General features: G+C 38.4%; 1 protein-coding gene across 1 annotated transcript; it reads left to right on the top strand.

Annotated features, from left to right (window-relative positions):
- The first annotated feature begins 13,602 nt into the window (after positions 1-13,602).
- On the top strand, positions 13,603-14,547 carry LOC112912021 (olfactory receptor-like protein OLF1). Its single transcript, XM_025988750.2, has one exon. The coding sequence runs from the start codon at positions 13,603-13,605 to the stop codon at positions 14,545-14,547; it is 945 nt and encodes a 314-aa protein (XP_025844535.1).
- The last annotated feature ends 493 nt before the right edge of the window (positions 14,548-15,040 follow it).

Below are 15,040 nucleotides of genomic sequence, written 5' to 3'. Positions count from 1 at the left end.
ACTCATTTGTCCCATTGTTAATGGGACTTCTTAAAAAGAGTTTCTTGAATCAGCCCAATTTATAATATAACTGGCTGTCCTGTTAGTGCCTCCCAGAGAGTCCTTCATTCTAGAAGCTTTGGCAACCTCATTAGTCTTAGAATCTTAGAATCTCTGGTTCTCTAAAGGTCTCTAAAGGCCATTATTTTCCATGAACTTCTAGTACAAGAAACTACCCTCCTCAGTTCCAGACTACCCATCATTGAGATAATAACTGCAGTGTATACTGCAGTCTCCTGAAAATAGGGGCTCCCACAAGTCCTAATACCATGACACCCTATTAGCTGCCTACTGGGCCTTGTGTCATGGAAGCAGGACCCCCAAGATTAAGGCAGTTACTGAGGCCTCCCTGCTACAACATAAAGCTTAACTTGAGCCCACTGGTATATCCCACTTGCAGGAGTATGTGGCCTCTCCTGTCTTCAGTTCCTTGCTAGAGACCATGGTGTTCAGTGAGTTCCTTCTCTCCTGGACCCTTTGGATAATCCTGGAACAGTTAGAGTCAAGTGTGTACAGGAAAGGGAGTGTTTACACTTTAAAGACAACATCCCTACCATTGTACATGATAGAACTCTTCAGAGCAGTTGCTTTTATCCCTTTTAAGGACATTTTTAATCACAAATGATATCCAGGATAGGCACAATTTCTCAGACTTTAAGCAGTCATCTTAGTACTCTGGCCAATAATTAGCTCCATCTTTGCCTTTTTATAGACTCTTGGACCATTGCCAATAGTTTGACCATCTAGTCAGCATAATGGCAGCAAAAATAATTCCTTATCTAAAGTTGTCACAGCCTCTGGCAAATAACTGACAAGGAAATGAGGCCTTATTCTTACAATGGCAAAGAAGTTAACTTTGTTGACAACTTGAATCCTTCCCCAACCAAGCATTCAGATGATATCCCAGCTCCAGCCAAGGCTTCGATCACAGCTTTGTGGAGGACCCAACTAAACCCTGCTCACATTTCACCCACAGAGATTATGAGATGATAAATAACTACCGACTTAACCTTCTAATATTTTGGTAGTTTGTTATACAGCAATAGATAATTAATTAGATGTTCCTTATAAGCTTGGGAAAGACCTCTTTTTCTTTTTTTCAATATTTTATTTATTTATTCATGAGAGACACAGAGAGAGAGGCAGAGACACAGGTAAGGGGAGAAGCGGGCTCCATGCAGGGAGCCCGATGTGGGACTTGATCCCAGGTCTCCAGGATCCAGCATTGGGCTAAAGGCAGACGCTCAACCACAGAGCCACCCAGGCATCCCAGGCCTCTTTTTCTAATCCATCAGGATACTTTACTTGGTATATGTATTGAATGGGTCACATTGTTGTGGGTTTTTTCCTGCATTTATTGAGATAATTTGATAAAGGAGTTTTTCTCCTTTATTTTGTTCATATGGTTAAATAAATTGATTTTAAAATGTTCATCCACACTGGATTTCTGAAATAAGTCCTTCTTTGACATGTTACATTATCTACTTTTAGTAACATTGGATTTGATTTACTAATAGTTTATTAAGGGCATTTTTGCATCTATTACCATAAGTCAGACTATAATGTTCTCATTGTTCTCCGGTTCTTCTCAGTTTCGATTTTAAGATTATCTGGGTTTCATACAAAAAGAATAACAGTATGTTATATTTGACTATTTTCTTAACAATATTGCATACTTTGAAACTGTTTCTTGCTAAAATATTTAGAGTTCACCAGACAAGCCCTTTGGGCTGCTACAGTTTTTTTGAGAAAATTTTTGTAAGTGTCATGTATTTTCTGATTATAGAATAATAGATTGACTTTTTAAACTTCATCTTTCTAATGTTGTCATTCTAATGTCTTTTGAAATCCTTTATTTCTGAGGAGAAATCAATACTCATTTTTATATCTGTTTCATTTGATGGTTGTTTGGGCTGCTTTGTCTATTTATAGCTATTTTTGTTATTGTTTTGCTTTATTTCATTTTATTTAGCTATCCTAAACCTAGATGTAATTCACTTTGCATTCATTATAAGTTCACTGAGAGTTCAGATCTGAGTGTTGGTGTAATTTCTCTGTGTTCTTATAGAATTATTATTATTATTATTATCATCATTATTTTTAAGGATCACATCTTCTTGCCTCTATATATGTCCCATGATTTTTTTAGTTTATTTTACACTGGATATTTTGCATAAAAAAACAGTAGAGACTTAAGTAGATAATATTTTCCTTCAAAATTATGCATGAATCCTCTCTGTAGCTGCTAGGACAAGGGGCTGAGTCCCTCAAATTGTCAGTTGAGCTTGGTCTGGAATTTGCTGCAGTTTAACTAGATTCATATCCCCATTGGCTCTAAATATCTCTATTATTTATACATAGATGATGAGGATTTTCTTTCTTTCATGCTCAGTTTGGAAAAGACATAATTTATTGTTCATCTTTTGATGCTTTGTGTAGATTTAAAATAGCTTTATTTATGATTTGTTTTCAGTAAAAGAGCTGGTCTGAATACCGTAGGCTGTCACAGTAACAAAAGAAGAGTCTCCTTGAAAGATATTTGTTCATTCAGAAAAACTAGTTTTTTCCCATTGCTTTGACAGTTTCTGTGGGATGGATAATGGATAAATTACCATTAATTTGGTAATTTGATACTTGTTTTAGACCATGGGTTCAATTTTCAAAATATTTTTAAAATTAAATTGTTTATTTCTTTATTTTAGAAAAAGACAGCACAAGCAGGATGAGGGGCAGAGAGAGAGGGGCAGCAGAGTCCTCTGGTGGGATAGCCCAATGCAAGGCTTGATCCCTGGACCATGAGATCACCACCTAATATTAAAGACAGACTTTGACTGAGAGTCACGCAGATAATCCCAAACATGAGTTCGATATTGAATAAACTCTCTTTTATGCAATATCCATAAAATTAATTCAACTTATTGAGGTTTTGATACAAGGGGTAGGAAAGAATAGAATCAGGGTTTGCTGTTTAATGATGCTTTATTGGGGCTGAAAGTCAGAATATCATGTGCAGAGAGAAGAGATATATCTTACCCAATTAACAGAAGTGTCTTTTAAAATAAAATAACAAAATCTGAAAAACACTCCATTCAAGATGAGAAATCCAATTCTGTCCAGCCTAATGAAATAATAATCACACCAAACGTTATCTAAGAACACTGGAAGATTAGGTTTGGCTTCAGGACTTACTCCTTAGGTGGTGACATAGTTGTCTCTAGTGCCATCCAGTGTGTAGAAGATGTAACAACTCCGTAGATTCTGGGGCAAAAGTGCTGAGTTCATTCCTTCTCAAGCATTCCCAGGGTGAAAGAGCCCTTGCTGGGAAAATCTGATTTCTTAAGAGCAGGTTCAAGGTGTGCATTCTAGATATCTGGGTGACAGAGCATATACTTCTCTGATGACGTTCTGTACCACATTGGTTTCAGGTTCCAAGCAAAGATCCCTCTGGTTCATCAACGTTCGTTCATTGCCCTGTTTTCTAATATTCAATGCACCATTCATTAAGTTAAATTAATTCAGTAAGTTGCTCATTATAGATAGATTTTTCAATGAATTTAATTCTTTTCTGTAGATTCCACTTCATCGGGGAATTTCTCTGCTTTTTTTCTAATTAAAAAAAAATGTTTAAACATACTTTTATAATTATTTTAAAGTCCTTACTTGCCAACTCCAGTATAGGGTTAAATCTTCTTTTGTTGTTAGCCTTTTTTTCTCCTTGTCTGTTGCTCATAAACTTTGCTTGCCCTGGGTAGTGATTCATTTGCTTATTACATGCCTTATATGATAACAAAGAAAAATGTTCCAGATGATTTCACCTACCAAAGAGGTTTCAATCATTCCTCCACTGAAGTTAAGGCTAATAATCTCAATTCAATCAGAAACTGATCTGAGTTGAATCTTCCTTACAGTTTTGGCAAGATTCAGCGTACCTCCAGGTCACCCCTATTTCTAGGGCATGGCAATCCAGGATTTACACTTAAGAACTTGGGTGCTCTCTGTCTCTTCAGCAAGAAGAGAATGAAAGAATCTCCTGTATTTCAGAGGTTTCTGGTTTACATCTTTAAGCTCCCAACCAGACCAAATTTAGAATCTGGCAAATGCCATGCAGGGAACAGCACTATGCATTTGAGGCCATACAAATTTCCAGTTTTGTATTATTCCTGTGTGTGCTATTACCAACAGTTCAGCAAGTTTTTTTTTTTGTTTGTTTTTTGTTTTTGCTTTTGCTGGTTTCTTATTTTGTTTGTTTGTTTGTTTAATCTGGCTGAAGCCTATTCCAGGGCCCAAACCCGTATTCTTAGGTTAGATTCACAGGGAAATATGGTTTCTGATTGTCAGGTCAAATCCCTCCAGGGTTTTACACATTTTTATTCCCAGAATCCAAATTAATGGCACTCTTTGTATCCTATGCACAAGAAACTGGGAGAAAGTCAACTTTGTTTTTTCCAAAAGTTTTGGTGCTTTTTTGTGCTTTTTTGTCTACTACATGCTAAAGCTTTGAATTTAGAAAATGTCTTGAAGAGAAAATCTACCATTTGTCGCAGGTTCCTTACATCCTCCATTTTGCTATACCAGCCCAATGTAACTGCCAAAAGTTCTAGACAAGTCCATATTCTCAGGGTCTTGCTCATACTCATACCTGATAAATTCCTACAGGGTCATCGGTAAGTTTTCAGCTCACCTCTACACAGGTATAAACTTTCTTGAGGTTCTCTAGTCCATAATGATGAGTCTACCTATATGATGCAAAAGGTGATTTCCTCACATATCACCAAAGTAATCAGTTGATAAGACAAAGTGAGTTTACTGCTCACCTTCATAAAGGAGTACATCACTTCACAGAGCTTTCACAGTTTCCATGGGGAAGGGAAATCAAGGAATGAATTTATTAAGACTTGGAAGTTTGGTTTAAGGTAGGTTGTTCAAAGCAGGGATTTGATAGGATTGGCTAGAGGTCAAGAGACAATCGATCAGGTTTGTGGAAACAAAAAGAGGATTTTGTGGCAAGAGAGCCAAAGAATTTGAGGAGTAAACTGTTGATGTTTTCCATTGAAGAGACCATAGGTTATGTAAATTATTGTAAGGGACAATCAAAATATTAACCTGGGCAAACCCTCTTAGAAAAATATAGTCATGATAATAAAAACAGAGGAATAGCTAAGTCCTCTTTTTTTAAGTTTTTTTTTTTTATTATTTATTCATGAGAGACACAGAGAAAGAGGCAGAGATGTAGGCAGAGGAGAAGCAGGCTTCCCTGGGGAACCCACTGTGGGACTCTATCCCAGGAACCAAGGATCACAACCTGAGCCAAAGGCACATGCTCAACCACTGACCCCACTCAGATACCTCTATAGCTAAGTCATCTATATGTAGATATTAAGTTAGTTCCTTGTTTCCAGATTAAATGATATTAGACAGTTTCTGTTCCATATGTTATTTTTAATTTACCTTCCTCTCCCCCCAAAAAATTATCAATGAAAGCAAAAACTAGTATAAATGTTCACATCCTACCTCAAATGGAAAGCTGTTTTTTGAAATTTTTATGAAAAAAATGAAGAATATTTCGTTATGTAAATACTATATCCTTTACTCCTCTCACTAATTCCTACATGGGAGAGATCTGATCTATTGCTTACAAAGTCCTGTGTAATTTTCTGGTATCAAATAGTATAAACTCAGATGCAGCAAAGCAGCATCACCTTCAGTGCCTTCTTTGTAAACTAAGATCTAAAATTAACGGCCAATATCATACTTGCTATATACTAGCAGATCTTATATTAAAAAGTTAAATTTCAACTGTATTTGTCTAACCACTGTGTTTTCCTAAAGCACTTCAAAAATGAGTACAATCAATTTATCATTATAAGATTAACTTCATTCCACGTTGCCTTCTACTCTCATGTATACTATGGCAGGGACATTTCAAATCATCATAAAAAATGTTGTAAAGGGATGCTTGAGTGGCTCAGTGGTTGGGTGCCTACCTTCAGCAAGGGTTGTCATCCTGGGATCTGAGTTCGACTCCCACATTGGGCTCCCGGCGAGGAGCCTGCTTCTACTTTTGCCTACATCTCTGCCTCTCTCCCTCTCAGTCTGTGTCTCTCATGAATAAATAAATAAATATTTTTTTAAATGTTGTGAAATCCCAGGACTTACACCAAGATTCCAAATGTTTACTACAGAAGCAAGGCTGCTTGTGCATTTTACAAAACTTAAAGACTTGGACCTCTGCCTGGGGGTCAAATAGATCACTCAATTGGTGTTAGTTATTACTCTCCTCTTTGAAGAGTAAGAATAGGGAAAGGAGATAGGTATTTTTATCTTTTAATGGATAAAATTCTAAATAATTGCATTTTTAAAATATAAATATGTATAGAAAACAATTGTCAATAATTAGTTTTAGTAAAACTATTAAATTTTTAAAACATTTCTTAATTTTTTCTATACCATCATTATCATCATGGTAGAATTTTTTTATTTTTTATTTTTGTGTTTTTTGTACAGTCGATTGTTTTAATTGTTAAAATCCATAATGGCCATGTTATGCTAAAAGAACTTTAATTTTTGCTTAGATTATTAACTTACAGTTCATCAACCCAATCATTAAACAAAATGATTTCAATATGGCTTGCATATAGATGAGAAGATCACACTACAAATAAAGTAGAAAAATAAATTCAGATCAGCGTTCACCATAATGGAGAACTTTTCAATGGTCAGAACACCCACAGTAAATTGAAGTTGTGAAACTCTTGCCCTTAGAAACAATTAAACTGAAGTTGGCTGGCCATTTTACAATCCTGAATTAGAAGTAGACCTTTACATTGGCTATAGGTTTTAACAGGATTCCCGCTAAGATTCTTAAATATGAGCCATTAATAAACCCATGTTATGCTGTGAAAAAAATTTAGAGTTGCGCTAATTACCCTTAGCCCTTAAATACCGTTGTTGTAGTAAAACTGTCAGATACTGTATATATAAGACTAATTAGCTGAGGAGAGCTTGTTCTTACTAACTGGAATGGTTCTGCCATTTGTGCTTTCTGGCAAAATATACTCATCTGTAAATCCTTCCACCTTCTCAGAAAGCATATTCCAGTATCAGCTTCTACAGTAAACCCCCGCCCTGTGCTCAGCTTTTGAGGACATGAGAACGAATTATCAATTTTCCAGATCTGATAATAAAAATAAGTAACAATTTTTGACCTTCCATGAGGTTTTTGAAAAAACTTAAATGGTGATCGATTTTCAAGTATTTGAACTATTCCAAAGAATCTCCACCAAAAAAAGGGATCCTGCAGGATTCCAGGTGTCATTACAAACAACCACAACATTACTATAATGGAAACTGCCTATTCAAATTTATACTACCAGAATTTCTATTATAATTGCCAATTCTTTTTTTTAGAAAAATAATCGTAATAGCAATAACCTGTTAATTGTTCTCTAGGTGCCTCTTGGAAATGAGCATGTTTGGAATCCTTCATTTATTTGGTCCCCAAAGACATGAGAATGCATGTAAAGGCTTGTGGTTCTGCTGGTGAAATTATTCATGTGGCTAATTGGAAAACAACTCCTTCCTTGGTAAGTGGCTTCTGTGGTTACTATATTGGCTTTCATGGTACAAAAACAGGCTTTTGTGGATTTGAGAGCAAGAACCACTGAATTGTGTCTAAATGGTTCAGAAACCACACTCATCAGTTAGTATTGTACCCATGTAATCTATCTCGGGTCATTCTTTTTTACATAGCTTCTACAGGGGTCTAAAAAACTTCTGTTTTAAATAAGCTTTTTTCCTTACAGATAAGAAAACTAAAGCATGACTGGCTACCTGATAGAATTAATTTGTTTTCTATATTAAGATTGTTTTGTTATAGCTTTGGGAAGAATGTAATGAATTATAGAGTCATTCAAATTTTTCATTAAATTTTAGTTAGTTAACATACAGTGCAATCCTGGTTTCATGAGTAGAATTCATGATTCATCACTTACACACAATACCCCATGCTCATCAAAACAAGTGCCCTCCATTAGACCCATTTCCTATTTAACCCATCCTTCCACAAACTTCCCCCTCCAGTAATCCTCAATTTGTTCTCTGTAGTTGAGTCTCTTACACTTTATTTCCTCTCTCTGTTTCTCTTTCCCCCCTTCCCACATGTTCATCTGTTTTGTTTCTTAAATTCCACATATGTGTGAAATCATATAGTATTTGTTTTTCTCTGAATGACTTATTTCACTTAGCATAATACCCTCTAGCTCTACACATGCCTTTGCAAATGGCAAGATTGCATTCTTTTGGATGGCTAGTACTCCATCATGCACATGTGTATAATATATATATATATATATATATATATATATCTTCTTTATCCATTCATCAGTCATCAGTCAATAGACAACTGAGCGCTCTCCCAAGTTCGGCTATTATTGATAATGCTGCTATACACTTCAGGGTGCATGTACTCCTTCAAATCTGTGTTTTTGTATCCTTTTGGGTAAATAGCTGTTATAGCAACTGTTGAATTGTAGGGGAGTACTATCTCTAACTTTTTGAGGAAGCTCCATACTATTTTCCAGTTTGCATTCCCACCAACAATTGAATTATATTATTTTGATTTAATCATGTTGTTCATTACTTTTTGAAGCAAGAATCTAAAATTCTAAGACTCTATCTTCTACCTTGACCATCATGCCTCTCTCATCTCTCTAAATGGAAAAGGTGACCAATCAGAAATTCTCACGGACACATACCCTGCTTTTCTGTAAACATATAAGTATTTTTTCCACCTTTCAGCACCTGTCTACACCTCAGACTGTCTCACCATGGCCACCCCTTCTTAATATTCCAACAACTTTCATGGTAGCTTAGTCTTAGGATACACACCTGGACTTAAATTGCATCTATCAATGAGTAGTTGAATGACATGGCATATTGCTCTCAAAGTTCATATCTAAAATATGAAATTAATCATAGGAATGCAGCTTTAAGAGACCCAGTGTATCACAAGGTTTTGAGGTCAGGAGCTTCGGTTTCAATCTTGTTTCTTTCACATCTTACCTCTCAAACTCTGTGTGTTAGTTTCCTCATCTGTAATAGAAAGAGCACAGAGAGGGTAACTGCATTGTAATTTTGTTATAGTGTGTGTGTGTGTGTGTGTGTGTGTGTGCCCGTGTGTGTGTGTGTGTGACAAATTATATAAAATGTGCTTAGAATATTGCATTGCATGTAGTAACCATTATATAAATGATAGCCATTACTTATACAGCCTTGCCACCTAGCACTGCTCATAAGCTAAGGACGGAAGAGAGCAATTGAAATTAATATTTGCTGTTTACCTCTCACGTGTCAGTCTCTGTAAAGTGTGACCACACAGAAGCATAGATACCTAGATGGATGGATGGATGGAGAGAGACAATCACATAAATTTTTCTAACCCATGCAGCAACCTTATGAGATACTTGTCATTTTTACAGTACAGATGAAGATACGTATATTAAATTGCACTAGGTCACATGGCTCACATGTGGCCAAGGTAAGATTTTAACCAAATTCTTAATAACTCTAAAGTAAAATCCTATCTTTTTCAAATATCCTGATGACTTTGAAAACAGACAAAAGAATAAATGAACCACTGTCGCACTGTAGTCCATTGTAGTCCAAAATCTCATTCACACTCCAAGGCAATAACATGACAGCTTATTAATCCTTCTAGTTCCCTTAGGTTTCTCTGTGCCTGCCCCAAAGGGTGTTTGAATGGTTAGATGGCAAAAACAAATGAAGTTCACATCACAATCACTGACAGGATATGCTTTACATAAATGAGAGAACAACCAAAAACATTTTGTTCCCTTGCTGGCAATATTAACACAGCTCATTGAATACTTTACTTGTTTGCTTTAAATATTTCCAAGCATATCTTTTAAGATTAGGAGAAAAATTTTTGTATTTCAAGCTCGGGTTTGATTTTTTTCCACTCCTGGAAAAATTCAGAGACCCCAGAAGCAAGCATTGGCAGAATTTTTAGACTCGACAGCCTGAATTATACTAGCATGAAAGTAAATGCCAACTAACTATTTTTGTTTGCACAGAACATATAATCAGTGAGGAGGCCAATACAGTATATTTATTATTTTTGAATTAGAAGACAAATTGTCACTAGTTTTTTTTCCACTTTAATCAGTCAACTAATACTCATCAGGCACTCACTGGAAGCTAAGAATTCTAGTAAATGCCAAAGATGGAGAAATGATTAATCATTTTGGTTTAGTGTCTTGAGAGGATTTGTGGAGTCACCCTAAACTCCTTCCTATCAAAAAATATACTCACAGATGATGTTTCCTGGCATTTGTTTTCACTTCATCATTATCACTTATACTTTATGTTGTGCCCAAGATTACGTATCCAAGAAACCACCAAGGAGTTGACACTGATGCAAACACACAAGGGTTTATTTACAAGCTCCAGCTTGGGTCCAAGTATACCTGACACAGTGAAGCAGGGACTTGGACCCCAAGGTGGGTTTCAGCTTAGTTTTATGGGCTGGTCTAGGGGACCTCCAGAAGGGGTGGAGGAATTTCTCCAGTTCTGTTTACATTCTGATATGGGGCTTTCAAGGGGATTGAGCTCTGTTCTCATTCTAATATGGGGCTTTCTGCCACTGGTTTGGGCTCTGTTCTCATTCTAATATGGGGCTTTCTAGGAGTTAAGCTGTAAGCTGTTGTTTTTTTGGGTTTTTTTTGTTTTTTTGTTTGTTTGTTTGTTTGTTTTGTTTTTTTCCTGTAACTGAAGTAATGTAAATTTCAGCTCTTATTCACAGGGGCCTGGGATGGCTGTACTTGGGCTAACTCTGAACTTAAAGTGGAATGGCCTTAATTTTCTCGGCCTCCATATTTCCCCCTCTCAGAGGAACCTAAGGAAGGACCCAATCATGGGTCCAGGTTGCTCTCAGAGTGAGCCAGGGGGAATGATTAAACCAGGATTCGAACCAACCTTGTTGCTGTTCTTGCTCCTGTTTACATACCAGGGAAGAAGCAACATCCTACGTTTAAGGCAGCACATAACCCACCCCACCCCCACCCCCTGCCTTTGTTGTAAGAAGACTAAGTCTAATCCCCTTCTATTTTGAAGGACAACCTCAGACTAGGGAGTCTTGGAGGTGGGAAATAAGTGAGAACGGCGCAGTCTTAGCTTTAGGGGATTGTCCTTGTCTGGTTGGCCTTTCCATTCTGGAGCAAAGTCCTTGAGAACGGCGTGTGGGTCAGCTGGCTGGACATGGGCATAGTGGACCCAGGGAGTAATCCCATTGACCTTGAGAGCGGTGGGAATGGTCAGGATCACGATGTAGGGTCCCTTCCAGCGAGGTTGAAGTGTCTGGTGTTGTTATCTCCAAATGTACACCCAGTCACCTGGCCGCTATCAATGGGGGTCTGGGGTGGGGGTGGCTCAGTCTCGTGGAGGGTCCTCAGCTTCTGCCACACCTTAGAGACAAATCCCGGACCATTGTCTGATCCAATCTTAGCAGGAAAACCATACCTCGGTTAGATGTCTTCCAGCAGTTTCTTGGTCACGGTCTGCGCTATTTCATGTTTGGTGGGAAATGCCTCTGTCCATCCTGAAAAAGTATCTACGAACACTAGTAAATATCTGTATCCATTTCCAGGTTTTACCTCATGAAGTCCACTTCCCAGTAGTCTCCTGGGTGGTCCCCCCAGAGCCAGGCGCCCTTAGATCCATGGGCGGTGGCATTAATTAACTGGCATGCGTGGCAGCTTGCCACAATCTGCTCCATCTTTGCTCTAGAGTCTTTAATAGTGATCTTTGCATGTCGTATGAGGTCTTCCATCTTCCTTGTCCCCATGTGAGTACTCCGATGCATTTTGGATAGGACTCGCCATCCTAGTTCCTCTGGTAGGATGATGCTGGAGTCTGCGGCCCTCCACCAGCCACGCAAGCACTGGGTCATAGGCAAGCATTTGATCCAGTGTAAGTCAGTGTCAGTATAGGTGGGGGTGTTGGGCAGGGTCGGTGCCCCCGGATCCGGTCTCCGTTTCTATGGTTACAGCTGCCCCCCGTATCTGATTCCTTCTTGGATGAAACTGCTGCCGTCTGTGTGCCAGGTGGCGTCCACATTCCGCAGTGGCTGGTCCTGGAGATCAGCTCTGATTCCATGCACCTGTGCCAAAATTTCTAGACAGCCATGCAGAGGGGGGAATCGCAGTCTGGGTTAGGGAGATGAGAGGCATGGGGTATTGGTGGACCCTGATAGGGTCTGCCCCTGGGTTTAGTTCTATGTATATGGCCGGTGGGTGCCGGGCCAGCCCAATTCCCCCAGTTTCTGCCCACGCTTGGGGAAATTCCCACAGCCAAGGGTCAATGTCAGTCATTGGGGCTGAAGGAATTTGGTGGAGACGATAATCGTCTTCTAAACTCAGGACAGGCACCTGAATTGGGTGCCCCTCTTTGTTTAGGATTTTTGCCCCTTCGGGGTGGAAGCAAATTTGTGCCCCTCCGGATGGGGGTCCTGGGGGTTTCTCAGATCCCGGACAAGCCCCCAAATGTTGTACCCAAGATTGCGTATCCGAGAAAACACCAAGGAGCTGACACTGATGCAAACACACAAGGGTTTATTTACAAGCTCCAGCTTGGGTCCAAGTATACCTGACACAGTGGAGCAGGGACTTGGACCCCAAGGTGGGTTTCAGCTTAGTTTTATGGACTGGTCTAGGGGACCTCCAGAAGGGGTGGAGGAATTTCTCCAGTTCTGTTTACATTCTGATATGGGGCTTTCAAGGGGATTGAGCTCTGTTCTCATTCTAATATGGGGCTTTCTAGGACATTAAGCTGTAAGCTGTTTTGTTTTTTTGTTTGTTTTGTTTTGTTTCGTTTTTTTTTTTCCTGTAACTGAAGTAATGAAAATCTCAGCTCTTATTCACAGGGGTCTTGGATGGCTCTACTTGTGCTAACGCTGAACTTAAAGTGGAATGGCCTTAATTTTCTTGGCCTCCATACTTTACATTAAAAAATAACCTGTATGTTTCATTATACCACATCATCTGCTCTGCCAAGAGTACAGCATACCACTGTCTATTGAATCTGGACAGAAAGAACAAACTCATCTCTAGCCATCATTCTAAGGCAGACTCTAAAGTCAATTTCTGTTTAATAATAGCTTTATTCTTCTCTTTATATCATCATCAGTCCATCCATTAATCCATCAATTCTTTAATCCTCTGAACCAGCTATTGTGAAATATTTAGGTACAGAAAAGTAAGCAAATTCAGATCCCTACATGTAGAATCCAACTCTCCAATGGAAGACAGAGTCATTCATCAAACAAGTAAGATAAAACCATCAGCCATGGGACCTGATAGCTACTAAATTCTGAAATACATTTCTCAGGTTTATATTTGAAAGGGAGTTTGGGCTTGGAGTCTTTATTTGCTTACTTGTTTGCTTGTTCACTAACAATAAAATACCGTGTAATTATATCTGTTTTCCTCTTTCCTTCAATAAACCATTTTAGGATGTTTGAATTCTCATAGAAAGAAAACAACACAGAATATGGAATTGATGGATGGAAACTACACCTTGGTGACCGAGTTTATTCTTTTAGGGTTTCCAACCCGCCCTGAACTGCAGATTGTCCTATTCCTCGTGTTTCTGACATTGTATGGTATAATTTTAACAGGGAATATTGGACTGATGATGTTAATCAGGACCGACCCTCACCTTCAAACCCCTATGTATTTTTTCCTTAGCAACCTCTCCTTTGCAGACCTTTGTTTCTCCTCAGCCATTGTTCCCAAGATGTTGGTCAACTTCCTCTCAGAAAATAAATCTATCTCCCTTTATGGCTGTGCCCTACAGTTTTATTTTTCATGTGCTTTTGCTGATACAGAATCCTTTATCCTGGCTGCCATGGCATACGATCGCTATGTTGCCATCTGTAATCCTCTACTGTATACAGTTGTGATGTCCCGGGGCATCTGTGTATGGTTGATTGTCTTGTCCTACATTGGAGGTAACATGAGTTCCCTGGTTCACACATCCTTTGCCTTTATTCTGAAATACTGCGATAAAAATGTCATTAATCATTTTTTCTGCGACCTCCCTCCCCTGCTTAAGCTATCCTGCACAGACACCTCAGTTAATGAGTGGCTTCTCTCTACATATGGCAGCTCAGTGGAAATTTTCTGCTTCATCGTCATTGTCATCTCCTACTATTTCATTCTGCGCTCAGTCTTGAGGATCCGCTCTTCCAGTGGCAGAAAGAAAACCTTCTCCACGTGTGCCTCTCACCTGACTTCTGTGGCCATCTATCAGGGGACTCTTCTCTTCATTTACTCACGGCCCAGCTATCTGTATACTCCCAACACTGATAAAATTATCTCCGTGTTCTACACCATTATTATCCCAGTGTTGAATCCGTTGATTTATAGTTTGAGAAATAAAGATGTAAAAGATGCCGCTAAGAGAGCTGTAAGGTTAAAAGTGGATTCCTCATGAGCTATAAGGTTCTGGGATTCATCTAAATCCCCAGTTACAAACTCTAAATGGAATTTGTGACATGCCTACCAGCAGATACACAATGAATGTTATCAAACACTCATTTTTCATACAGCCTAAACTCAAGTTGTAAAATGAGGCAATAAAGCATTTAAAAGTTTAAAAATTGCTGCTAAATAATAAGACTACTATTGAAAGATTATTTGCTTGAAGTTAATGCTAAAATGTGCTTTATCATGTTGTCTTAAGGGACATAGTAAAGCACTCATGTATTTGTTCATGTGTAATATATCTCATTCACATGGTAGATTAATGGATGATGAAGGAGGCTAGGTTCTCTTGATTCATATGCCAGCTGCATACTCAGCTAATGAGTGACTTTTTGAAAAAGTTACTTCATTTTTCATGCTTCAGTTAACTTCTTGTAAAATGAGGAGAATATGGTACACATATCATTGGCTGTTGGATGGTTAACTGAGCAGATGCTGTAAAT

Source organism: Vulpes vulpes, chromosome 5, assembly GCF_048418805.1.
Source record: "Vulpes vulpes isolate BD-2025 chromosome 5, VulVul3, whole genome shotgun sequence".
Taxonomy (NCBI): Eukaryota; Metazoa; Chordata; class Mammalia; order Carnivora; family Canidae; genus Vulpes; species Vulpes vulpes.
This window is presented reverse-complemented; position numbering and strand designations above follow the sequence as displayed.